Below are 25,434 nucleotides of genomic sequence, written 5' to 3' on the forward strand. Positions count from 1 at the left end.
ACCATTGAAGGAATTCACCAAACACGTCCTGAAAGGGACCCCAAAATTAAAACTCCAAGGAATATCATGGCTAAATTTCAGAACTATCAGACCAAGGAAAAAATATTACAAGCAGCCAGAAAAAAAAACACATTCAAATATTGAGGAGTCAAAATAGGGATTGCCCAGGACCTAGCAGCTTACACCTTGAAGGACTGAAGGGCCTGAAGTCTGATGTTCCTAAAAGCAAAGTAATTTGGAATGCAGCCAAAAATAAACTACCCTGCTGGACTGAGCATTTTCTTTCGGGAAAGAAGATGGATGTCAAGGAAATAGGTGAATTCTATTTATTTCTGATGAAAAGACCAGAGCTAAACAAAAATTTTGACCTCCAAATATAGAACTCAAGAGCAGCATGGTAAATATTGGACCCTGAATCTCCAGATTCCATGACACCTGGCCACACCCACCCAGCACCTGAAGTGTGTCAGCACAGTTGCTGCTGATTGTCTAGAGAAAGCTTGGACAATCTCTCTTGCCCTAAAAGCAGACCTTAACTTTTAAAAAGAGTAAAAAAGCAAAAAGAACTCTGACCAAAGATAGTTTTTATAGTGAAAGAGAAGAACAGATTTCAAACCCTCAGGAGACCAAAAGCAGATCATTTCCAAATGAAACCCCAAAGGGTAATATAAATTGATCTCCATCACACAAGGCTCTCCTAGAAGAAATTATAAAAGATCTTTAAAGAGAGCTGGAAGAAAAATGGGGAAAGGGATCAAAAACTTTACAAGAGGGTTTGGAAAAGGAAACAAAAATTATCTGAAGAAAACTCATTTCAAAATACATTTAGTAAAATAGAAAAAAGCATATAATTCCTTAAAAAATAGAGCTGACAAAATGGAAAAAGAAAACAACTTCTTGAAAAACAGAATTTGTAAAATGGAAAAAAATTCATAGAACAAAACAACTCATGTAAAAATTCGATTGGACAAATACCAAAAAAACTAAAAAAGTAAATGAAGAAAACAATTCACTAAAATCAGAACTGAACAGATAGAAATGAATGACTCAATGAGACATCAAGAATCAGTCAAGCAAAACCAAAAAATGAAAAAATAGAAGAAAATGTACAATACCTACTTGGGAAAACAACTGATCTGGAAAATACATCTAGGAGAAACAATCTAAGGTTTATTGGATTTCCTGAAAACCATTATGAAAAAAAAGAGCCTAGACATTATTTTCAGGAAATCATCAAGAGAACTGCCCTGATGTGATAGAATCAGAAGGTAAAATAAATTCATGAACACCTCCTGAAATAGATCCCAAAATTAAAACTCCAAGGAATATCATGGCTAAATTTCAGAACTATCAGACCAAGGAAAAAATATTGTAAGCAGCTAGAAAACAACAACAACAACAACAACAACAAACAATTCAAATACCAAGAAGTCACAATAAATTCCAACTTAAAAGATCAAAGGCCTGAATTTTGACATTCCAAAAGGCAAAGGAACTTGGAATGCAGCCAAGAATAAACTATCCCACTAAACTGAGCTTTTTTTTTTTTTTCAGGGTAAAAGATGGATATTCAATGAATCTGGTGAATTCCATTTATTTCTGATGAAAAGACCAAAAAGCATTTGATAAAATGCAACATCTATTGCTATAAAAAGCACTAGAAAATATAGGAATAGATGGACTTTTCCTTAAAATAGTCAGTAGCACTATTTAAAACCATCAGCAAGCATCATATGTAATGAGGATAAACTGGAACCATTCCCAATAAGATCAAGGATGAAACAAGGTTGCCCACTATCACCATTACTATTCAACATTGTAGTAGAAATGTTAACTTTGGCAATAAGAGAAGAAAAAGAGATTAAAGGAATCAGAGTAAGTAATGAGGAAATCAAATTATCCTCTTTGCAAATGATATAATGATATCATTAGAGAACCCCAGAGAGTCTACTAAAAAGCAACTTTAGCAAAGTTGCAGGATACAAAATAAATCCATCTAAAACATCAGCATTTTTATACCTCATTAACAAAATCCAAAAGCAAGATATACAAAGAAAAAATCCATTTAAAATAACTGCCAATAGTATAAAATATTTGGGAATCTATCTGCCAAGGGAAAGTCAGAAACTATATGAGCAAAACTACAAAAAAATTTCCACACAAAGTCAAATCTAAACAATTGAAAAAAATATCAAGTACTCTTGGATAGGTCAAGTAAATATAATAAAGATGACAATACTACCTAAACTAACCTATTTAGTGCTATACCAAACTTCCAAGAAACTATTTTATTGATCTAGAAAAAATAACAAAATGCATCTGGAAGAACAAAAGGACAAGAATTTCAAGTGAATTAATGAAAAAAAAAAAAAAGCAAATGAAGGTGGCCTCGCTATACCAGATTTAAAGCTATATTACAAAGCAATGGTCATCAAAACCATTTGGTACTGGCTAAGAAATAGAGTAGTTGATTAGTGGAATAGGTTAGATTCACAGGACAAAATAGTCAATGAGTATAGTAATCCAGTGTTTGACAAACCAAAAGACCCCAGCTTTGGGGATAAGAACTCATTATTTGACAAAAACTGCTGGGAAAACTGGAAACTAGTATGGGAGAACTAGGCATTGACCCACACCTAACACCCTAATACCAAGATAAGATCGAAATGGGTTTATTATCTAGACATATAGAATGATATTATAAATAAATTAGAAGAACATAGGATAGTTTATTTCTCAGATCTGTGGAGAAGGAAGGAATTTGTGACAAAGAAGAACTGGAACTCATTATTGAACACTAAACAGGTAAATTTGATTATATTAAGTTAAAAAGTTTTTGTACAAACAAAACTAATGCAGACAAGAGTAGAAGGGAAACAATAAATTGGGAAAACATTTTTACATTTAAGGATTCTGATAAAGGCCTCATTTCTAAAATATATAGAGAATTTGCTCAAATATATAAGAATTCAAGTCATTCTCCACTTTATAAATGTCCAAAGCATATTAATAGATAATTTTCAGATGAAGAAATTAAAATCATTTCTAGGCAAATGAAAAGGTGCTCTAAATCACTATTGATCAGAGAAATGCAAATTAAGACAACTCTGAGATACCACTATACACCTCTCAGATTGACTAAGATGACAGAAAAATATAATGACAATTTTGGAAGGGATGTGGGAAAGCTAGGACACTGATACATTGATGGTGGAATTGTGAACAGATCCAACCATTCTGGAGTGCAATTTGGAACTATGCTCAAAAAGTTATCAAATTGTCCCTACCCTTTGATTTAGCAGTTTTTCTACTGCTTGAATAGATCTTAAAGGAGGGAAAGGGACCCACATGTGCAAAAATGTTTGTGGCAGCCTTTTCTGATGTGGCAAGAAACTGGAAACTGAGTAGATGCCCATCAGTTGGAAAGTGGCTGAATAAGTTATGGTATATAAATGTTATGGAATATTATTGTTCTATTAGAAACAATCAGCAAGATGATTTTAGAGGGGCCTGGAGAGACTTATATGAACTGATGCTAAATGAAATAAGCAGAACCAGGAGATCATTGTATATGGCAACAACAATATTATATTTTGATGGTCATGGCTCTCTTCAAAAATGAGATGATTCATACCAGTTCTAATTGTTCAGTGATGAAGAGAGCCATCTACATCCAGAGAAAGGACTGAGGGAACTGAGTGTGGACCACAACACAGCATTTTTAGTCTTTGTGGTGTTGTTTGTTTACATTTTGTTTTCTTTCTCAGTTTTTTTCCTTCTTGATCTGATTTTTCCTGTGCGCCAAGATAACTGTATAAATATTATACACATATGTTGGATTTCACATATATAAACATATTTAACATTTATTGAACTACCTGCCACCTAGGGGAGGGGGTGAGGGGAAGAAGGGGATAATTTGGAACAAAAATTGACCCTTTGCAAGGGTCAATGTTGAAAATTTACTCATGCATATGTTTTGTAAATAAAAAGCTTTAATAAATAAAAAAGACTATAGTGTAATGAAAAGATCACTGACTTGGTTCAATTCACACCTTTAATATTTATAACCTGCTTCACTTTAAGCAAGTCACTTACTCTTGCTAGATCTTAATTACTTCATCTACAAATTAATGATATTGTACTAGGTCCCCTCTGAAGTTCCTTCCAGCTCTAAATTTATGATTCTAAAAATATAATACTACAGCTTTGGTTTGACCAGAGCAAACTAGAATGACTACTGCTTCATTATTCCTGGAAGCTGGTTCTTTCTCATTGAAGCCATCAACATTTTTGGGGTTGTCACATCATTTTCCTAATTTACAATGAATTTGTACTTCACTAAAATCTCTAGATCATATTCTGACAAATTGATGTCTAATCATAACTCTTCTATTTTGTACTTAGAGAGTTGATTTTTTGAATTTAAGTATGATCAGTAGAGATTGGCACAGAAAGGGAGAAGGGGAGTAAGGGAGAGGAAAGGATGGAGATGTCATGAGTGAGATTGTCTAAATCAGTAGTGTCAGATTCAAATAGAAAAGAATCTTTGCTGGTTGCATTTTGACTTATAATACCACTAAATAACATTATGTATGTTGTTTTATATATTTATTTATTTTATTAAACATTTTCCACTTATATTTTAATATGGTTCATGCTTCACTGGTGTTTTTTGCCTGACTCATGTAGCCTGCTGTCTTGAATTTGACACCTCTGGAAAACCATCCTAGAGAATAATATAATATATATTACCACACACTTCTGTGGAATAGTATGTGTCAAGTTATCAAGAGATTCCTACCAATTTTTTGGAAATCAGAGCCAATGGCACCAAATATTTTGAGGTAAAATAAGAGAACAAATAGAATGAATATCTGAGTGGTGCTTCAGTGATAATTGTTGAATTTTGGTTGGAGGCAGATATACTTTAAAATGCAATGTGATTTATACATAAGTATATAAAATATATGGTTAGTTAAAGGGGGAAAGGACACCGATTCACTAAGAGTCCTTAGATCACAGAGATGGAGTTCATTCCTTTGAAAAGTCTGGCTCTAAAGATATGGGAACCATAATCTTTTTTTCCCCTTTATATTTTTTTTTCTCATTATGCCAAGACCCCTGAGTGTAGGAAAGTCTTGGGTCTCTCCAACCTATTTTTGAGTCTTATAAGTTTCTACCTTTACAACATCTCATATGTGTGTTCTTTTATAAACTCATAAGGCTACCACTCTAATACAAGCCCTCATCATTTCTTACCTGGACATTTCCCTTCCCCAAATCTCTCCTACTCAGTTTCTTTCTTGTTTTTTAAAGTAAAGCTTTTTGTTTTCAAAACATATGCATGGATAATTTTTCAACATTGACCCTTACAAAACCTTGTGTTCCAAATTTCCCCCTCTTTCCCCCCACTCTCTCCTTTAGATGGCAAGTAATCCAGCATAGGTTATATATATTAAAATGTATGTTAAATCCAATTTTTGTAAACATATTTATACAATTATCTTGTTGCACAAGAAAAATCAGACCAAAAAGGAAAGAAAATGAGTAAGAAAACAAAATGCAAGTGAACAACAAAAAGAATGAAAATGCTATGTTGTGATCCACATTCAGTTCCTGCAGTCTAACTCTGGGTGTAGATAGTTCTCTTCATCACAAGATCATTGGAACTGGTCTGAATCATCTCATTACTGGAAAGAGTCTCGTCCATCAGAATTGATAGTCTTACAATATTGCTGTTGCTGTGTACAATGATCTCCTGGTTCTGCTCATTTCACTTAGCATCAGTTCATGTAAGTCTCTCCAGGCCTCTCTAAAATCATCCTGTTTATTGTTTCTTATAGAACAATAATATTCCATAACATTCATATACCATAACTTATTTAGCTATTCTGTAGTGATGGGCATCCCATCAATTTCCAGTTTCTTGCCACTACAAAAAGGGTTGCCATAAACATTTTTGCACATGTCTCACTCAATATCTGAACTGATTTTCCTAAAACACAGGTCTATGTCATTACCCCAATCATAAATTCCATTGGCTCCCTATTACCTCCGGTGTCAAATATAAAATTCCATTTGACATTTCACAATTTGCCCCCTTCCTACTTTTTCTGTTTTCTTAGACTTTACTCCTGTTTGCCTACTCTAAGATCCAGCAACATAGTCCTATCTGCTTTTTCTTGAACATGACACTCCCCTGTCTGCTTCTGCAGTAATTTTGCTTCCTGCCTGGAATACTTTGCTTTTTCCAAGTCAGCCTCTTGGCCTCTTAGTTTCCTTCAGGATTCAGTTTAAATCTTACCTTCTGCAGGAGGTCCTTGGTCCTCACCCTCCCTCAGGCAGAGCCTGTTATCTTAGATTACTTTCCATTTACTTTGTATATATCTCGTATATTTCCAGTTACTCACATGTCTTCCCCATTACAAATGCCAATTCTTTGAGGGAAGGAGATGTTTTTGCCTTTCTTTGTATTCAAAGTTTAACACGGATACACAGTAGGCACTTAATAAATAAATGCTTGTTTATTGACAGCAAAAATTTAGTGGAGGGGAGTTAAAAATCGGTTTTGAAACATTTATTTTTTTTAAACAATAGAGGGCAGTAACGAATTTATTTATTTATTTATTTTTGGGTATCTCGCAGTTTTTCCCTCGGGGAGGAGCTCAGATCTCAGCAAGAACAATCTTTTAGCAAAGCTGGGTCAGAAAAAGCTTACTTGGCCAGATGTGCAAGGAAGGCGGGACTCTGAACTGACCAATCACAACCTTGGGGAACAGGGGTGGGTTTCTGTTTTAATAGCTTCCTTGGGTAAAAGACTCAAGTGTGCTCGTTATGCTTCCCTTAACCTTTTCTCTTTCTCGGCAAATCATTCTAGGAAGGAGGAAGATTTTAAGATACTGCCACAAACCTGCTGCCTTTATGTCTACTTTACTGATCAATCAGCCTCAGTATTCCTGGTTGAAAGATCTGGGACTCAAAGAAGAAAATGAAGGCGTGTATAATGGGACTTGGGGTGGAAGAGGAGAGGTAAGCATGGAGCTCATGGAAATCTGATCTTAGCTGGTCCGGAAGCCATAACTCTTCTCTGTTTTGCAAAAATCATTGCCCTTTTAGGTTGTAGTTGCATTATAAATAGCATTTTAATTTTTTAAACAATAATTAATTGCTTGATTTTAATGATTATACTTTTAAAACCCCTTTAAATGTTAGATTCTTGAATCCAGAGAAAGAAATGCAAATATTTATTTAAAGTTAGTGCAAACTCAAGTTACTTTGCAGTGGTATCTTGGGCAATACTTTTACTCGGGGAAATAACACTTTGCACTATAGAGAATTTTTATGTCTCCTTTCCTAAGTGCTTAACGCTAATTTCCCCCCAGTTTAGTGATTCTCAAATGTTAAAAAATAAATAAATAAATAAATAAATAAGACGGAAGTGAGGATAGTTAATCACCTTTTTAAAGGATTAGTTGTAAGGTTGCAAAATTTTCCTAAATTGTTGCAGCTGTTGTGAGCAGCTGGATTCAAAATTCTATTCTGTTGCTTAAAGGTTATTTTGGCCCTGGGCATGTTATGATTTACCAAGGACTTAAGTTTTCTTCTCTGTAAAATGATGAGGTTAGTCTAGATGATGCCTCTTGCATAATTAGGATTAAATATTAAAAGGGAAAGTAAGAGGCATGTTGAGAGCATGTGTATTTTAAAAGTGAACTTTTAAAAGCCAGCTACTGTGTTTGAAACCCATTAGAAAAAAATTATCAGATAATCAGTGCTTTCAATAAACAATGGCAGATAAGTTCGGGAAAATTTTGTTGTTCTCTCTCAAAGTCTTGGATTTGCCCTTTCTCTTCCCCCTTTTATAATATACTCTAAAAAGACTTTTTTTTTTTTTAAAAGGTTGTTACAAGCTACTGCCCAGCTAACAATGAGCCTATAGCAAGAGTCCGCCAGGTAAGTGTGCTATTATTTTATAGTTTTTGGGGTGTGTGTGTCTGACCTTATGCAGAGCATGTAGTAATTAATAATGAAAATGCCTAAAGTTGGGAATGATACTTTTTAAAATTTGGCATTTATTAAGAAGTATAAATTCTGTCTTTTATTGGGCAAAAAAGAGATACTAGATATTCCAAATGATGCAAACAAAGAATAAGTATTTTAATTAAACCCCAGAGAACATAAAAGTGAGAGAAAGGATTTATTATGAAACAAATATATTTGGAGAAGATTGGGGTGGAAAAAAGATTTGAACTCATCACAAGTGGTTCTTGCTTAATGTTGAAAAATGCAACAAAATGGAAAAAATTGAAGGAAAATTAATTTATCTCATACTTTTGTTTATGTTAAATTGAATAAGATGTGACTTGCTTTAATAGAAAGAAAATAAACATTATTAAGCATTACTCTTACAAATATTTTCTTATTCAGGTCTTACAACAATCCCAAGAGGTACAATTAATGAAACTGAGTTAACAAACTTTAAATTATATTTCTATATGTATAGAAGAATTGCATATGTTTAACATATATTGGATTATTTGCTATGTTGGGGAGGGGTTCGGGAAGGGAAGGGAGGGAGAAAAATTAGGAACACAAGGTTTTGCAAAGGTAAATGTTGAAAACTAGCTTTGCATAAAATTTGAAAATAAAACTAGTATTAAAAAATTATATTTCTAGAGTCACACAGCTAAGTGTGTGTCTAAGACCACATTTGCATATTCTGCTGCACTCCTTAGCTACCTTTAGGTAACTAAAAAAAATAAAACAGTTTTGTACATGTCAGCATAAATGATATTTTTGAAATATTGACAAATGTAAAAACTATATCCCAAATATGTAACAACTCTAAAAAATTTGTAAAGATAACTAAAATAGCTAAATGGTGAAAATATATGTGAATGTCAATTTTCAAATGGTAAAATGCAAATTAACAATAACTTTGAAAACTTGCCAACCTTATATTACTTTGTATTGATTAATGTAAATTAAGTAATTGAGGTATTCATTGGTAAAAAGAATTAAAATTGTAAAATCTTCTTGGAGAGCAATTCACAACACAGTAAAAGTTATAAAACTTATCTTACTCTTAGTAACCCAGTAATTCCATCATTGGAAATATTCACTAATAGTACTAAGAAAAATAGGACAGAGTTTTAAAAAAAATTTCTTAGTTGTAAGTGCAAAAAACTGAAATTAACTTAACTGGCACAAGAAGAGGGAGTGGTTAAATTATGGTAATGATAATAATAGTAATAATGATAATAAATAATAATAGCTAGCATTTATGCTTTAAGCATTTAGCTTTAAGATTTACAAAGTGCTTTACATACACTCACATACTCATACATGTATATATGTTATCTTATTTGATAGAATAATGTAACAGAATCTGAATCATTGCTTTGGATTCTGATCTTTTTGATCTTCGGTCCCCTTTATACTTTTTAAAATTACTGGGGGCCTCCCAAAGAACTTTTATTTCTGTTTACTGATAATTGCTCTAATAGAACTTTAAAAAGTACTTTTGACATTTATAACATCTCTCATATATACCCCCTTCACTCTAATACTATCATTAGCTTGGCACATGATCTCATCACTTCATACCCGGACTGTTAAAATAACATGCTAGTTGACTTCCTTGTCACAAATCTTTCCCTAGTCCATCTTCTACTCAGCTGTCAAAATGATCTTCCTAAGGCACAGATTTGATACTTATCTTCAATAAAATCCATTGGAGCCCCCCTTATCATTTCTAACATAAAATAAAATCCTCTTTTTGGTGTTCAAAACACTTTATAACCTGACCGTTCTTACCTTTTCAACCTTCTTGTGTCTCCTAGGTAATTCTATGTTCCTGTGACTCTGGGTTCCTTGTGATTTCTTGAACAAAATATTCCATCCCCAGCTTTGGGAATTTTCACTGAATGCTTCATCTCTGTTTTTCTTTCTTTCCTCATCCCTGCTGCCTGGCTTTCTTGGCCTCTTTCAGAACCCAGCTAAAATTTCATCTTCTTCTACAAGGAAGCCTTGTCCAATCTCCCTTAATTTTAATGCTTTCCATTTGTTGATTATTTCCAGTTTATCATGTATATAGGTTGTCTGTACATAATAATTGTTTGCAAATTCCTCCTCCCCTCCCTTTTGACTATGAGTTCCTTTAGAGCAGGAGGTATCTTTTGTCTTTTTTTTTTTTTTTTTTTTTTTTTTTTTTGCAACCTTTGTATCTATGAATTAGCACCATGGCTGAAACATAATAAGCATTAATATGATTGTTAGTCATTAAACCCCCTGAAAGCATCTGGGAGAACCATAGAGGGTCTCTGAAATGTATTTTTTTTTTTTGAAATGTGTTAAAGCAAGTAAGACCAACTATTGTGAGGAATATAAAGAAATGAGGAAATACTTAAAATTATTTTTAAAACTGGAAAAAAAGAGCAAAATTAAAGTACTTACCAAGTACAGCCTCATAAGAGAAAAAGTGAATAGGAATGGACAATTTTGAGAAATGACTCAAGAGTAATGAAATTTCATGTATTGGAATTCATTTATTTGATTGTAAATAATTGTAAAGCAAATTAGATAATAGTGATGTTTAGATTTGTAGTAAGTTAATAAAAAAAGAAAAGAAATAAATGGTTTTTTTTTTTGGCTGTAATCTGATATGAAGCCTTCCCTAATAGCCTTCCCATCTTCCAGCTAAAAATGAACTTTTCTATTCTTTTCTTTTTTTCTTTTTCTTTTTTGTTGAGACAGTTGGGATTAAGTGACTTGCCCAGGGTCCCACAGCGAGGTAGTGTTAAAGTGTCTTAGGCCAGATGTTAACTCGGGTCCTCCTGACTTCAGGGCTGGTGCTTAACTTTTTCTTTAAAATTAAATACTTTATGTGTCTGCTATGTATTTACCATGTGTATTGATATTTTTCATTTCATCTATATATTTTTTGGATATTTCCATGTGTATTGGTATTTTTCATTTCATCTATATATTTTTTGGATATTCCCTTTAATACTTTTAATATAGTAGACACCAAATAAATGTTTGTTAAATGAATTTTATTTAATAAATAGTAGGAGATAGCCTCTTCTTTTGATAGTCCATGTAAGAATTAGATATGTTAGTGAGTACTTGGTTATATTCTATGAATATAATTGTATAATACACATACACACACACATACATATATAACATATAATTGTGATTTGGTTTATTTTGGACAAGGAAAGTAGATTAAGACCACATATGGGGAAATGGAAGTTATTTTATTTAAAAAAAAAAAAAAACGACCATTTCAGTATATATCTTTGGGGTTTGTAAAATTGCTTGTTCTGCAGAGATGGGGAATATTACCTAAAACATCCTACATGAGAATACAGATGTATTTTACATATATGTATGCATACATGTAAACGTATACACATATAAATATGTATACAGATATACTCAAGCATGTAGAAAATATATGTATGTAAAATACATCCATATTGTCATCTTTTTAAGATTTTAGGTAGTGTTACACACAAACACACACACACAATACACATATTTATGTATATATATAAAAATATATCTGTATAGTCTGAGTGGTTATTAATAACCTTTTCTTTTGCTTTTCTTCCTGTTTTTCTCTTCCCCCATTATTCCTTCCATAAGGCTAACCTGGCAGACTATGAAGAAACATTAAAGAAAGCCAAAGAAGCTTGGAAAATATGGGCAGATGTAAGTAATTTTACTCAATTAACAATTCATTTGCTTCTATTTTTATTTTTGGAATGTATTGTGGGGGCAAAGGGGTTCACTAGTGTGAAATGTTCAAATAAATGAAATTAAGAATTTTGACAACCAGTGATTAAAAAGCCTCTATGTTGGTGTGATGCTATCTTAAATTAATTTCAGAGGAAATGAAATATACCTTTTTAGATAGGGAAGAATCACAGATTTACTTCTAAAGATATTGTGTTAAGCTGCCTAATCATATCTGCTCAGCCCTGGTGAATCATCTGACTAGAATGTGGCCCAAGGCAAGTATTTATTAATGTTCTCGATAGTATTTGGAGGCTGTTTTGCTGGCCCAGACAAATCAACTTGACTTTTTCAAAGGGAGATGTTGCATAATATGGTAGAAGAAGCACTGTCTATAAGTAGCTGAAGATTTGGGTTCACATTCTGCCTTTGGTGTTTACTATCTTTGTGATCTTTGCTAAGTCACAATCTTCCTGGGTTTTAGTTTCCTCATCTTTAAAATAGTTTGGATGGCTTCTCTTAGACTCCTTCCAGTACTAGACTTGATGCCATGATATTATGGCATAAGAAAGATTAAAAAAAAAAGAGACTCTGAAATAATTGATATTTTGCATATCTTTTGTTTTCTGCTCCCAAGAAATAGTTTGGATCCCCTTTATCAGACTAGAGAATCTTGTAAGAGAAGGTGTCATGGTGGAAGATTGTTCAGATGCTGGAGAGATTCTACTGTTAATAAAAAAATAAGATGCAAGAACAGTTATAATGTATGAAAATTTTGTACTGAAATTTTTTTTTTTTTTTTTTTTTGCTTATGTAAAGCTTTACTTAGGGTACATGTGTAGACCAGAAAAAAGAATACTACTTTATTTGATAAGGTATTTGGCCTTAAATTTGCATGCCCTCTCCTCCAAAAATTACCTATGGAATCATTGCTAAATTGTAAATATTTAGCCTAGAGATCAAGAAACTTATGGAGACACACTTGGTAGTTCTGTTTATATATTTCTAGATTTTTTTTATGTGGAAGAGGGACTATTTTTTCTGTGAAGACAGATTGAAGAACAGTATGTTGAAATTACAAAGATGAAAATTTGGGATCATTTTCAGGATAATGTTTTCCTAAAGTGTTATAGGCTCCCTTCATTGTAAGGTGGGTGATATTATATAGCAAATGTCCCCTCACAAAAGGTGTTCAGAAAAAAGCTGAATATCGGGTGTATTTTAGAAAAAATACTCATTCAGAAATAGTTGAATTAAAGGTCATCGGGTTTAGGATCTTTCTGGGCTTAGGGCTAAAAGGATCTTAAAGTCTAGTAAAATTCTTTCATTTTATAGACCAGGAAACTGACCCAGTCTGTTGACTTTCCTTAAGGTTACACAGACAGTAAGTAGAATTTGAATCTAGGTATTCTTTCCTTATCACTACTGGGGTCCTTTCAGAATCTTTGGTTTCTGCTTCTCTTCTAAGAATAATGACTGATAGCTAAAGTTATATTTTCACCATCTTGCTTCATTGTGTTGCTACCATTACCAATTCTTTTAACTCTCTTAAATAGATGGGAAATGGTAGTTGGAAAATGTGGCAATTTGGAAAAGGAAGTAGGCAAAACGCAAAAGTAAAGTAATTCTTTAGTAGCTTGAATATTATGATAAAAATTAAATTTTCATTTTCAATATGTTGATTCTGCCTAGCCAAGGATAATGAATATTTTTCTTTCAACTTAGATCTGCCTATATTTCCATAAAGTGTTTTGTGGATTGACTTTTTTTTTTTTTTTTTTTTTTTTTTTTTTTTTACTCTAAACAAGATGTATATTTGCCATTATGTAAATAAGGCTTCAAAAGTATTTTAAGTTGATGAATATTTTGATGGCACAATTCTTAATTACTTGTAAAACAGTACTGGAACTCTACACAGATTGTGATCAGGTCATATAAATACTTTCTTTTGCCTGACAGTGGGGGTAGGGAATGGTTAGCATTCCTTTGAAAAGCTTTCAGATCAGTGATGCTTTGGATTTTACTGTCATAACAGCAACTTCATCTTGAAAATACATAAGGAACAGATTAAAATTAATGAATGAATGAATACATAAATGGTCAAGGAATATGATCAGGAAATTTTCATAGACATCCAAACTAAAGCCATGTGAAAAATGTTGCAAATCACTAACTAAAATTATGTTGCTCAATTCTAAGTGCTTTTATCTTTAAAACTGATCAATGGAGTTTCATTCTTTACTTAGATTCCAGCCCCTAAACGAGGAGAAATAGTAAGACAAATTGGTGAAGCCTTGCGACAGAAGATCCAGATATTAGGAAACTTGGTAAGATATTTTAAAAGTAAATGTGCCTTTAAAAAAATCCAACAATTAACCTACAAGTGCTCTGTGTTCTTATTTTATGGAAGATTGATTTTGAAAATTGATTTTACAGAAATAAAACTTGATTTTTTACGTACTTATACACTCTATAAATAAGAAAAAGGGCATTTAAATTGGAACATTCTAGAACTTTTTGTAGTACTTATTAGCTATAACACAAGATGTTATAACAAAGGCCTGTTTTGAATTTCATTAAAGATAATTTTAAAAAACTGAAAAACTGCATCTACCTCATTAAAGGACTTTGTTATTTTAAAACAATTCAGTAGCATGAATCTAGAAGAAATCAGAAGTTCATTTAATTTTTTTTTTTGCCTTTCAGACTTCTCGTCTTATATGTTGCACTTCTATATTTATTATCTGTATTATTTTATCTTATAGTTATCTTTATATATATATATATATATATATATATATATATATATATATATATATATATATATATATATCTTCTCCTTACTAGATTGTGTGGCCCATGAGAGTAGAAATTAGACCCTGACATTTATTTATAAGTAGTAGACCTTAACATGTATATATCCCTAATCCCTAATGCTATACTTTCCACATAATAGGTGCATAATAATTGTTTGGTAAGCTTTCCTTAGTCTTGTTCTTCAAATCTTTGATTGAGTCTTGCAATAATGTTTCTTAATCTTAGCTTTCTTGTTCTTCTTTTTCTACTTCATAATGTCTTTGCCCAATATGTGAATTCTTTTTTCTAGGTGCTTTTTTTTTTTTCATGTTTACTTAAGAAGTTTGAAAGATTCATTCATGTTTAAATGTTTTTTAAATTAGTATATAATTTTTTTTTTATTTTCAGGTATCTTTAGAGATGGGAAAAATCTTCGTGGAAGGTGTTGGAGAAGTTCAGGAGTATGTGGATATCTGTGATTATGCTGTTGGCTTATCGCGAATGATTGGAGGACCCATTTTGCCTTCAGAAAGTAAGCAAGTAAAAAATTTGTGATGAAATCTGCTAATTACAATTATACATCTTTCTAGTAAAATCTGCAGGTTACCAAATAAATTGAAGGAAGAAACAGAGTAACCAAAAAATTTCTAGATACATCATATTTGAATTTTTAATTAATCTGCTTTTTGAAAAGGATGGAGAAAACTCATCATCTGTAGTTGGTATATGCTTGACCATGTCAGCTGGATTTTGTTACTTAATAGTTAATTAATTTTCTTCTTTTAAGAACATATTTATTTAAAAGTTTTGATCTGGAAAATTAGAAAGTACATCTTCTGTTGATATGATGTCCCACCAAAAAGCAAATAATTTAGATTATTACCTCTAGAATTTTAAGAAAATACCTGGTTAGCAGAAAGGTTTTTATTTTTTTCAGTCAAAAAATGTTGACTTTGTGTTAGGCAGAAGGGATACAATGCTGAAACAATTTTTGCTTTCAATAAGGTTACATTTATTGGGAAGACATGTACATATTATGTATATATAATAAATACAATGTAGTATTAAATTTTTTTTAATACTTTTATTTTTCATTTTAAACATCTGAGAAACATATAAGTATTGTTTCTCTTGGAATGAGAAATGCTAATTTGCTCATGTTTTAACATGGCATCTGACACAACACATTTTTGAAACCACGTTTATTTGAATCTTTAATAGACTATAATTCATATTTTTGTATAAAATAGTTAAGATTAGTAAATTTTTATCTACAAGACAGTAATCATTAAAATCTTTCATCCCCCTAAAGTAACTCTTTTTTTGACCATTCCCTTCAAAATCTCTCCCTTAACTGGCTGTGTGCCTTTCTCAGGGTTATCAAAGAGACTTCCTCTCACTTATCAGTACTTTAATCCTTTAGGAAAAGGGGAAAGAGTGTACTATTTTCAGATGGATTATTACTCTGATGCTTTCAGAGGAAAGCAATGATCTAAAGTAAAGAGAAGATATTTCTTGGTCCATGTCTGATTACCACTTGTTATTTTACTTAGACGTTAGCTTTTCTTCCAGAACTTTTGTAACTTTCCTAAAAGAAAGAAATTAGATCTAAGAAAAAAGGATGGGGACATTGCTTCCTGAGTTTAAGTACTCATAAGATTTCCTTCATTATTTAGAATGGAGAAATATTTCTTTTTTTTTTTTTAAGTTTGCTAAGTCTTTTAAAAATATTTTAATGTTTTTATTTTCTTTAATTACATGTAAAACAATTTTTAATAATACTTGTTTTTCAAATTTGAATTCCAAATTCTCTCCCTTCCTTCTCATACCCTCTCCCCCGATTGAGAAGGCCCATGTGAAGTTGTGCAAAATAAGAAATATTTATTAATATTTCACTTAATCTAAAAAAATAGTATTATGCTTCCACAATAGTTGGGGAGGTTATTAGAGGGAATATTGCAAAGTTTTTTTTTTTTTTTTTTTTTTTTTTTTAAAGAACAGTGGTTTTCAATTTGGGGCCAATCAACATTATTTAAAGTTTTTTAATAATATATCCAGTTGCCATTAATGCCCTCCAATCTTTTTTTCTTAGGAAAGTTACAAAAGGACTGGAAAGAAAACTAAAGTTCTAAGAAAATGAATTACAGGTGGTAACCAGTAACCTTTCTTATGGATTTTATTTTGTGCCTCTAAAAAGACCTCTAAAAAGAGGTCTGAAGACTTCACTATATTTCCAAAGGAGGCAATGACACAGAAAAGTTAAAAGCCTCTGCATTCAAAGGTCTTTAACTGAGTCTTGAAAGTAAGGTATTCTATGAGGTTAGAAATGAGGAGGGAATTCCGGGCATAAGGGTGGTCTCTGTATTCAGAGGTGATGAATTCTGACCATGTTAAGCATATTTAATGATGAGAAATAAAAATTAAGACATTTGTAGCAATAATCAGTATTAAAGGGTCCTGTTGTTTGACTATAGCTATCTACTTCTTTTTCTTAGAATGCAAAATGACTTCTCATAAAATGAGAAGCTTTGTCTCTGAATGATCTGCCAAATTGGCTTGTCAGCTTATTGGCATTCCACATCAATGCCCCATAATAATTGCTTTATATTTATTTGCTGATTGCTTTTTTTATCACTGCCAATCCAACTCTTACTAATCCCATCCAAAAACGTCTAAAGGAATCTCTTTTTCTCTTTCTTTCCCCCCATGTGTATGTATATGTTTCTGTATGTGTGAAGCTTAATGAATCAAACAAAGATAATGTAAATTCTATTTCTTCTCATTCAGGACCTGGTCATGCCCTTATTGAACAGTGGAATCCTTTGGGCTTAGTTGGAATCATCACTGCATTCAATTTCCCAGTGGCTGTGTATGGTTGGAATAATGCTATTGCTCTGATTTGTGGGAATGTCTGCCTTTGGTAAGACTCAGTTTCTTTTTCCTTTTTTTTTTTTTTTAAACTATTTCAAATATGCAAGTTATAACATTGCTTTTCATACACATTTGTGCTTCACTTTGTTTATATTTATAAATTTAAACATTTTAGTTTATTCATACTTGATTTCACCCCTACTGATTTCACCCTAAAATTCCTTTTTGTATTCTATATTGCTGCATCACATTTGGTATCACAGTTGTGAAGCTGTTGAGAGATCAATGTAAAAGGTAACTTAGGGAGAGGAAGATACTAAAGGTTTAACAAAAAAGCTTTACTTTTATTAATCCTGAAAAAGGTGGCCTAGAACACCAATTACCAACCTATATGCTTATTGTCTAGTTTCTATAAAATCTCTGATATTCATCTATACACAAATCAAGGACAACTTCTTTGATTAGTAGGAAAGAGGTAGCTCTGTAAGCAGTATTCAAAAGTCGAAAACATTCTTGAATATTAGATAACATATTTACCATTTTGTAGTTTTAAAAGATAGAGAGAATATAAAATAATACTGTGTCTGCTGTTTGGTGCTCTCAAGGCACTTGATGGCAGAGTGATAGGAAGCACTATAGCCGATCTTTCCCCCAATAGAACTTCAAATAGCTCTAGAACCTGTTTCAGAATGAATCCTGATAGGGAATTCCAAAAAGAGCCACAATGAATCTTTTATCTGGCCCCACTCAGCATGGAGAATCAGACAGAGAAGTCTGTAGACACTGGGGATAGATTCTGGCCAGGAGAACATGTGCAAGCACTCCAGTGCTTAGGGACAGGCTGTGTATCAGGGCAAGAGGAAGTTCTAGATTCATACTGGGTACCCCTTTACACATACCTGGGCACTGCTATAGGGACAAGTGTGAACTGGTACCCTGGTTGAGAACTACTCTGTTCCAGGTAACAGATCTCGGGCGGATTGAGAAAAGAAACAATGTCTAGTGGTAGAAGGCCCTAGGAAGTATACCAAGAAAGGAGAAAGTTCAGAAGCCAGTAGTGACAGTGTGGCTTAGACTCTAGCTAAACTAAGCTAGACCCTAAGTGCAGTGCAGTTTCATTTCCAGTATCTAATTCAAGTTATAGAGGAATAATCAGGGCAAGAATTCTAGACCATAGGGAAACCTATAATTCTGATACTCTGAAACTAAAGAACTTTTCATCTTAGTCTAGCAGCAGTCTACTCTTGCTCAAATCTGAATTCAGTTTAGGAACTTGCAGAGTTTAGATTAAGGCAGCAGTAATCAGACCATTCTGGAAGCATTGAAAGCTTGCAGGTCTACAGAATGAGGCATCCCTGAGATCCTGGAAATAATACAAGTAAGAAATATTAATATAACTGGCCTAGACCTTCTCTTCAGAAATGGAAAAGAGCCTAGACCTACACTTCAAGTCTGAAGTCAGAAAGTAGTCTGGAAAAATGAGCAAAGAGAAAGAATTGCAACATAAAAGAATTATTATGGTGTCAAGGAGAAGCTCAAGATACAAACTCGGATAAGAAGGACTCCAAAACAAATACAAGCAAAGTCTCAGAGAGAAACACTTTATCTTCCCAAAGGAAATCTTCAAATTAAAACTCCTAGGTACATTATATCTCAAAATCCAGAACTTCCAAGTCAAAGACAAAATACTGCAAAGAGTGAAAAAGAAAGAATTAATGATTTAGCAGCTACCACTATAAAGGAATGGAGAATTTGTACAATATTATAGAAGGCAGAGTATATGGAATTTTTATCAAAAATAACTTATCCAGCAAAACTGAATCCGATGCTACATGCTTTTTGGGAAAGAATGAAATTTTAATAAAATAGAAGGCTTCTTAAGCAGTTCTGATGAAAAGATTAAGTTGGACATGACAATGAAGAGGAATATAAAAGGTAAACGAGTGATAAAGGGCTAAAAAAGGATAAAGTGCTTACATTTGAATGTGGGGAGATGGACCCTAGTTCATTTACACAAGGCCAGGGAAGAGTGGAGAAGAATACAATTGGAGAGGAAGCAAAAAGGGAGTTAGGAAAAAAAATTATCTCACATAATCATTATGTGCAAATAGAAAGCTATATTAAAAAGAGGATGTACCTCACTCATCTAAACAAGTCAAAGGAGGGAAAAGAGGGAATTATAGGGAGGGTAATTTAAAGAGAAATTAGTCTAAGCAAAACAAACTAAAGAGATATAATATTTGTGACTTTTCGAAGTGACAAAGAATGGGAATTTTAAGGGGTGACCATTAATTTGGGAATAAATTCATTGTGATATACAAATATTATGTAATACTATTAAGTTGAAGTCTTAAAACATAGTAACCAGCCATGATTCAAAGTCACAACTTATGAAACATAATCTTTGTCTTCTGAGAATTGAAGGAGTCAATTTCTTTTTTTGGACATGGCAGCTGTGGAAAATAATTTTGATTGATAACATTTATAGTGGATTTTGTTTTTCTTGTGAAGAGAGCTCAGATGGGAGAATATGAAGGCAGATTTTGGTTGATTAAAATGTTTTTCAAAAAGGTGGTTGGTTGTTATCCTTCATTCTCAAAAAAGACCAACATAACATCACTGTTAAAGTTGTAAGATTGTGTCTAATGGTGGCTGATCAAATGAATACAAGCTTGGAATGCTCTGTTACACATTGGACACAAATAATCCCTATGAATATTTAGGATGGCTTCTCTAATTTTGTGCATCTTGCATTTTTTCTGAGCTAATTCAGTTCTCCTTTGGTCATAGAACACAGTACCTTCTCTGATGAGGGCACATCATGTGAGGTGGTCCTGTGCCAGTGTCTCCCATGTCATACATAAAGGAAGAAAGGGCTCTAGCCTTGGTAGAGCAGAACTCTACCTTAAAGATTCACTTCTGATAAGAAAGCATCTATAACATCAATCATTCAAAATTTCTTGAAGTCATAATGAAAAAAATAGCCCTGTTCAGTGGCCTTCTGATCATAAATTTAAAATGAAGCATCAAAGGGATGCATGCTTTTCATAGGTTTTCATCACTGATACAGAGAGACAAAGCATGGCAAAGTGGATAGGGCAGTGGAGGAAGTGTATCAGGGCAAGAAGAAGTCCTAGATTCATACTGGGTACCCCTTTACACATACCTGGGTGTTCCTAGACAAGTCACTTAACTCTAGGTGTCAGGAGAGCTTGGGCTTGATCTAAGTGCTTTTTCCAGGTCTAAGTCTTAAGTTGCTTTGAAGGACCTCTAATAAAGAATCTTAAATCAAAAAAGATTTCCTGTGCATGGTGATATGCTCCAAATGGTCCTGTGTGCAGTTGTCATTATACTGTTTACATAAACCATTCACAGCCTCTTGGAATAGATTTACATTTATTTAAGAGGTTAGCCTAGACCTAATTAAAATCTAGTCAGGTAGTAGCCTAAAAGAATGAGCAAAGAAAGAAAGAATTACACCATTAAAAGCAGTTATGGTGACAGGAATGTCAAATCATAAACAAAAAGAATGATACTAAAACATCTATAAACAAATCTACAATAAAAACTGTTTGGAAATGGGCTTAATCAAAATTTCTGGAAGAGAAGAAATGTGTTTTTTATTTTTTTAAAGAAAAAGTTAAAGAATTAAAAAAATTTAGCTCAAGGAAAAAATTATAAAAGAAATAAAAGTTATGTAAAGAAGAATTCAAAAGGGATGTTTGATATGAAGTGGCCAAAGAGGTCACATAACCATGATTCCTAATTACTATTTATGAAATGTCAATTGTCTTCTAAATTAAAATTCAAGGGATCAGAATGAGACAAATTCTTTTTGGACATGGCAAATGTGGAAAATTGTTTTGAGTGATAACTTGTTATACAATAACAATATTGTAAAAACAAAGTGTTGAAAGACCTAGGGACTTAGATTGGAGTACTGACCAACTATAGTTCTGGAGAACTTAATGATGAAAGATGCTACGTTCCTCCTGATAGAGAGGTGATGAATTTATAGTATAGATTAATTTTATTTTTATGTAGCCAACATGAGAATTTGTTTTGCCTCACACATATGTTTGTAATAGGAGTTTTGTTTTCCTTTTTTTTCCTCAGTTGTGGAGGGAGAGAGAAGGAAGAAAAAAAAAGTAGATTTTTTGTTTATTGAAAATGTCTTTTAAAAAATAATTTGATTTAGTTAAAGACTAAGTGGAAAAATAATGCCTTTTGTCCAACTGACATGAATTTAGAGAGACAATTTACTGGACAGATTGTCCATCAGTATGTGTTTTTTTCTTCTGTAAAGATAGTATTGCTAGGAGAACTAATTATTACTATCAAGTAATTTATTACATTCAGGATTAAAAGTAATAATAGTACTTTTATTTTCTTTCAGTTCAAACTCTTTATTTTTAGAAGGAAAGAGATCTAGAGAAGTTGTGATCTTGCCAACAATGGTCAACAATTTCCACTTTGCTAGTATTTTCTAAAAGAATTTAGTCAAATAAGGAACTACCAAAATAATTGATGATGAACTGTTTTCTATTTTTACTTTCCTAATTGCATGCTGAGAAACCATTTTTTCCTGTAACTGTTAGTTATGTTCAAATATTATCTTTATAGGTAAAAGCAAGAAAGTTTTCCATGAAAGAGTGGTAAAAGCGCGAATTAACTGTCTTACTTAAGAGTAATCTGATGTGGAAAAATAAAGTAAATCTATTTCCTTTAGTCTTCTCAGTTGTGTTCTGGGAACAGGAATTCTGGGAAGATTTTCTTTTAATCATGTTTGTACCAGCAAGATTAAGTTCAGATTAAGTCATCTTGAAAACTATTAGCCAAACATGGGAGTTGGATTCAAAGTGATAGTTCTTATTTGTGTCTTGTTAGAGTAGCCTTTTGGAGGGATATTAAGAGCTTAAGTTTAGCAGTAAATTCCCAATTTACTCACTAAATTCACTTATTTTCATTTAAAAATAACTTTGAAAGTGACTTGTTTCTCATTAATGACTTCATTTCTATTTTTTAATAGCAAATGATTGACCAAAACTTAAGTTTCTTCCTTCTTTTCTTCTAAAGGAAAGGAGCACCAACAACTTCACTCATTAGTGTAGCTGTCACAAAGTAAGTATATGTGTGAGATGTAAATTTCTTTTGCCTACGGGCCATGTTTTATCTATACTTTGTATTTCCTTTCTGTCCCCTTAGTGCCATATATATTTTTGCCTATTGTGGATTATTGAATGATAAACTGTGCTTTTCCTAAAGTATAGTTTTTTTGATCATTGTTCTTTCTCTGCTAATCTTTCCCTTTTACTCACTTTCCCCAATAAACTTCCTATTTGGCTTCCTGTTGCCTTCAGGATCAAATACATACAGAATCTTTGTTTGGCATTCAAAGCCCTCCATAACTTTGCCTCCTCTTAATTTTCAGTCTTCTTATTCTCTGTCATATATTCTTTGATTTAGTGACACATACCTTCTAGCTATTCAGTGAATAAGACATAGCCATTTTCTTGGCTTCCAGTATTTTCTCTGACTATTCCTCATGCCTGGAAGACTATCCCTTCTCAAATCTGCCCACTGACTTCTCTAGCTTTAGTTAAATTTCATCTTTTTATGGTAGCCTTCCCGAACTCTTCTTAATTCTAATATCTTCTCTCCATTAATTACCTCCTATTTATTTTGTATATAACTTTGTATTTATTTATTTGCATGTTATCTCCCTTATTAGATTATAAGCTTCAGAGCAAGGGCTGTCTTTTGCCTCTTTGTATCCTCAGTGCTCGTACAGTGCCTATAAGGACATATTAAGCACTTAATACAGGTTTATTGATTGATTCAAATTTGATTTGATCCAAACCACAGAAATATGATAGGTACTGGATTTACAGTCTAACGTGATAAGTAACTTATCCAAACATGGAACTTAGCCTGTGGAAGTCATTGCCTAAAATTGTAAGCTTGGGATTCTGCAGAAATCTGAGAGGGAGTTTAAACTTCCCTTTTTAAGTGCATATTACCAGTTTTCTTATGAGACAGTTTTCTCAAAATGCAGGGCCTACTTGGATAATGTTTACTTACATGCTTGAAAAGAGAATGTGAATGATTAGAGAAGATCTTGTAATTTTAAAGATAAAATTTTAACTAATGTAATGTTTTTTGTCATTTAAGACATAAATTCTTAGAAAAGCATTAAGAACTAGTAATTATCATTCACTCAGTTCTCCATATTATATATCCTAGCATGCAGTTTTGAGTTGGAGAACTTGAATTCAAATGCAGGTTATACTACTTGGTAACTATGTGACTGGGATAGTAAGTTAATGTTGCTATGTGATTTATTTCTCCAGAATGAAGGAGTCAGTGACCTTAGATGATCTCTGAGTTCTTTCCATTTCTTAGTTCTATGATTTTGGATTATATTTATAGGGAATTAAGAAGTTTGGATGCCTTGAGTGTTTGATTACAAAAATAGTGTCAGGAATTAATTATTCCTTTGCCTAACATATTCAATTTGGAGCACCCAGCATCTAATATAGCCGATCTTTTTTTTTGTTGTTTGTTTGTTTAATATTTAGTAATTCTAATTCTTGAGATCTGGAGGTTAGAAACATTTTTTTAAAGTTTCTGGTGAGATTTTTACATTTGAGGATTTGTTGCTGTCAGAAGAATTTAGCAGTTAGGGATCAAGTATTAGGATGGTTTAAGGAAAAGAAGCTAGAAGGGAAAGAGGTATGGATTAGTTAATTTTGATGAAAGAATAGATATCTATAGATAATGAGTTGGTCCTGCCACTCCTCAAGGAATGACAGGGAAAACTGGTATAATTTGAAATTGCATAAAGGGTAAGGAAGATAGGACTTTGGGGATCCTTCTTTTAAAAACTGTTTCAGAAGTTTATTTACTAATGCTTTTTTTTTTTTTTTTAGGATAGTAGCCAAAGTTTTGGAAGAGAACAACTTACCTGGGGCAATCTGTTCTATGACATGTGGTGGTGCTGATATTGGGTATGTTCTTTCATTAAGAAGGTGACCTAAGGGATATCATGCTATCTAAGGGAAAATGTCCTAAATTTTTAAAGCTGTTTCAGAGTAGAATGAATTACTTTAGAAATGTGTATGTTCTCCCTCACTGGAAGTCTTCAGGAAAAGGCAGGATTATCACTTGTTGGAAATGTTATAGAACACAATTTTATTTTAGGAACTATATGACATCCAAGGGTTCTTTAATTCTCAGACTCTGAAAGATAATCCAGGAAATCATGCATTTTCCCAGAAAAAAATGAATCCATGACTAATGAATGGTTCAAATGTTGTATTTTTGGCCTATTATGGAATGAATAGGATTTTGTGAGCTATCTTTGTTATCAAACCTCTATTTCTGTCTTTGTTTCTGTAAGAAAATGCATTTTTGAGCTTCAAATAAGCAACTTACAACTTTGGGAACATATTGCTTTAAAGTATAGTTTTGATCATTGTTCTGTCTCTTTTGTTCATCTTTTGTTATAATAGGGTTAGGACTATTGATATAGTGAGGAATAGCATTTTATAACTTAAACTTGTAAAATCCTAATAGTAATCTCTTATGATCATAAGTAAATTTCTTTCAATGAATTTCCATTGTTACTGAATATAGTCCCAACATTCACCTGAGTTAATTTCATTATGAGGGTTAAGTTTGCATAATTCAACTGAAAGAAACCTAGCAGGAAAATTTCACTGAGTTGCATAGGTTCTGTTGTATATTCCACATTCCAGTATTATTACACCATCCCCTTTAATTCCTGGAAACAATAGGATAGTGTTTCTGTTCTTAATACATAATTTTAGAAAAAACTCTTAATAGTTGCACATTAGTTAAAATTCATTGAAGGGCCTATCTACATAATTTCCCTTTGAGAAATTAAAAAAAAATTGTTTTTGTTGCTTATAAAATTGGAAGGAACTTCAGAAGTCACCAAGTCTTACCTCAAGTACATCAACAGTACTACCTTTTATAAAAACACACTCTACCTCAAAAACG

The 25,434-nt window shown here is 32.5% G+C and overlaps 1 protein-coding gene across 1 annotated transcript in view; it reads left to right on the forward strand.

Moving 5' to 3' along the window:
* Positions 1 to 6,664: 6,664 nt before the first annotated feature.
* ALDH7A1 (aldehyde dehydrogenase 7 family member A1) overlaps positions 6,665 to 25,434 on the forward strand; it is a 33,210-nt gene continuing 14,440 nt past the window's right edge. The window contains exons 1-8 of the mRNA XM_003759505.3: positions 6,665 to 7,032; positions 7,903 to 7,956; positions 11,656 to 11,721; positions 13,992 to 14,072; positions 14,950 to 15,073; positions 17,329 to 17,461; positions 22,489 to 22,533; positions 24,342 to 24,419. Coding sequence (XP_003759553.1) covers positions 6,838 to 7,032; positions 7,903 to 7,956; positions 11,656 to 11,721; positions 13,992 to 14,072; positions 14,950 to 15,073; positions 17,329 to 17,461; positions 22,489 to 22,533; positions 24,342 to 24,419 — 776 coding nt within the window. The 5' untranslated portion in view covers positions 6,665 to 6,837. The remainder of the gene's footprint in view (positions 7,033 to 7,902; positions 7,957 to 11,655; positions 11,722 to 13,991; positions 14,073 to 14,949; positions 15,074 to 17,328; positions 17,462 to 22,488; positions 22,534 to 24,341; positions 24,420 to 25,434) is intronic.

This window comes from Sarcophilus harrisii, chromosome 1 (genome assembly GCF_902635505.1).
Source record: "Sarcophilus harrisii chromosome 1, mSarHar1.11, whole genome shotgun sequence".
Classification (NCBI taxonomy): domain Eukaryota; kingdom Metazoa; phylum Chordata; class Mammalia; order Dasyuromorphia; family Dasyuridae; genus Sarcophilus; species Sarcophilus harrisii.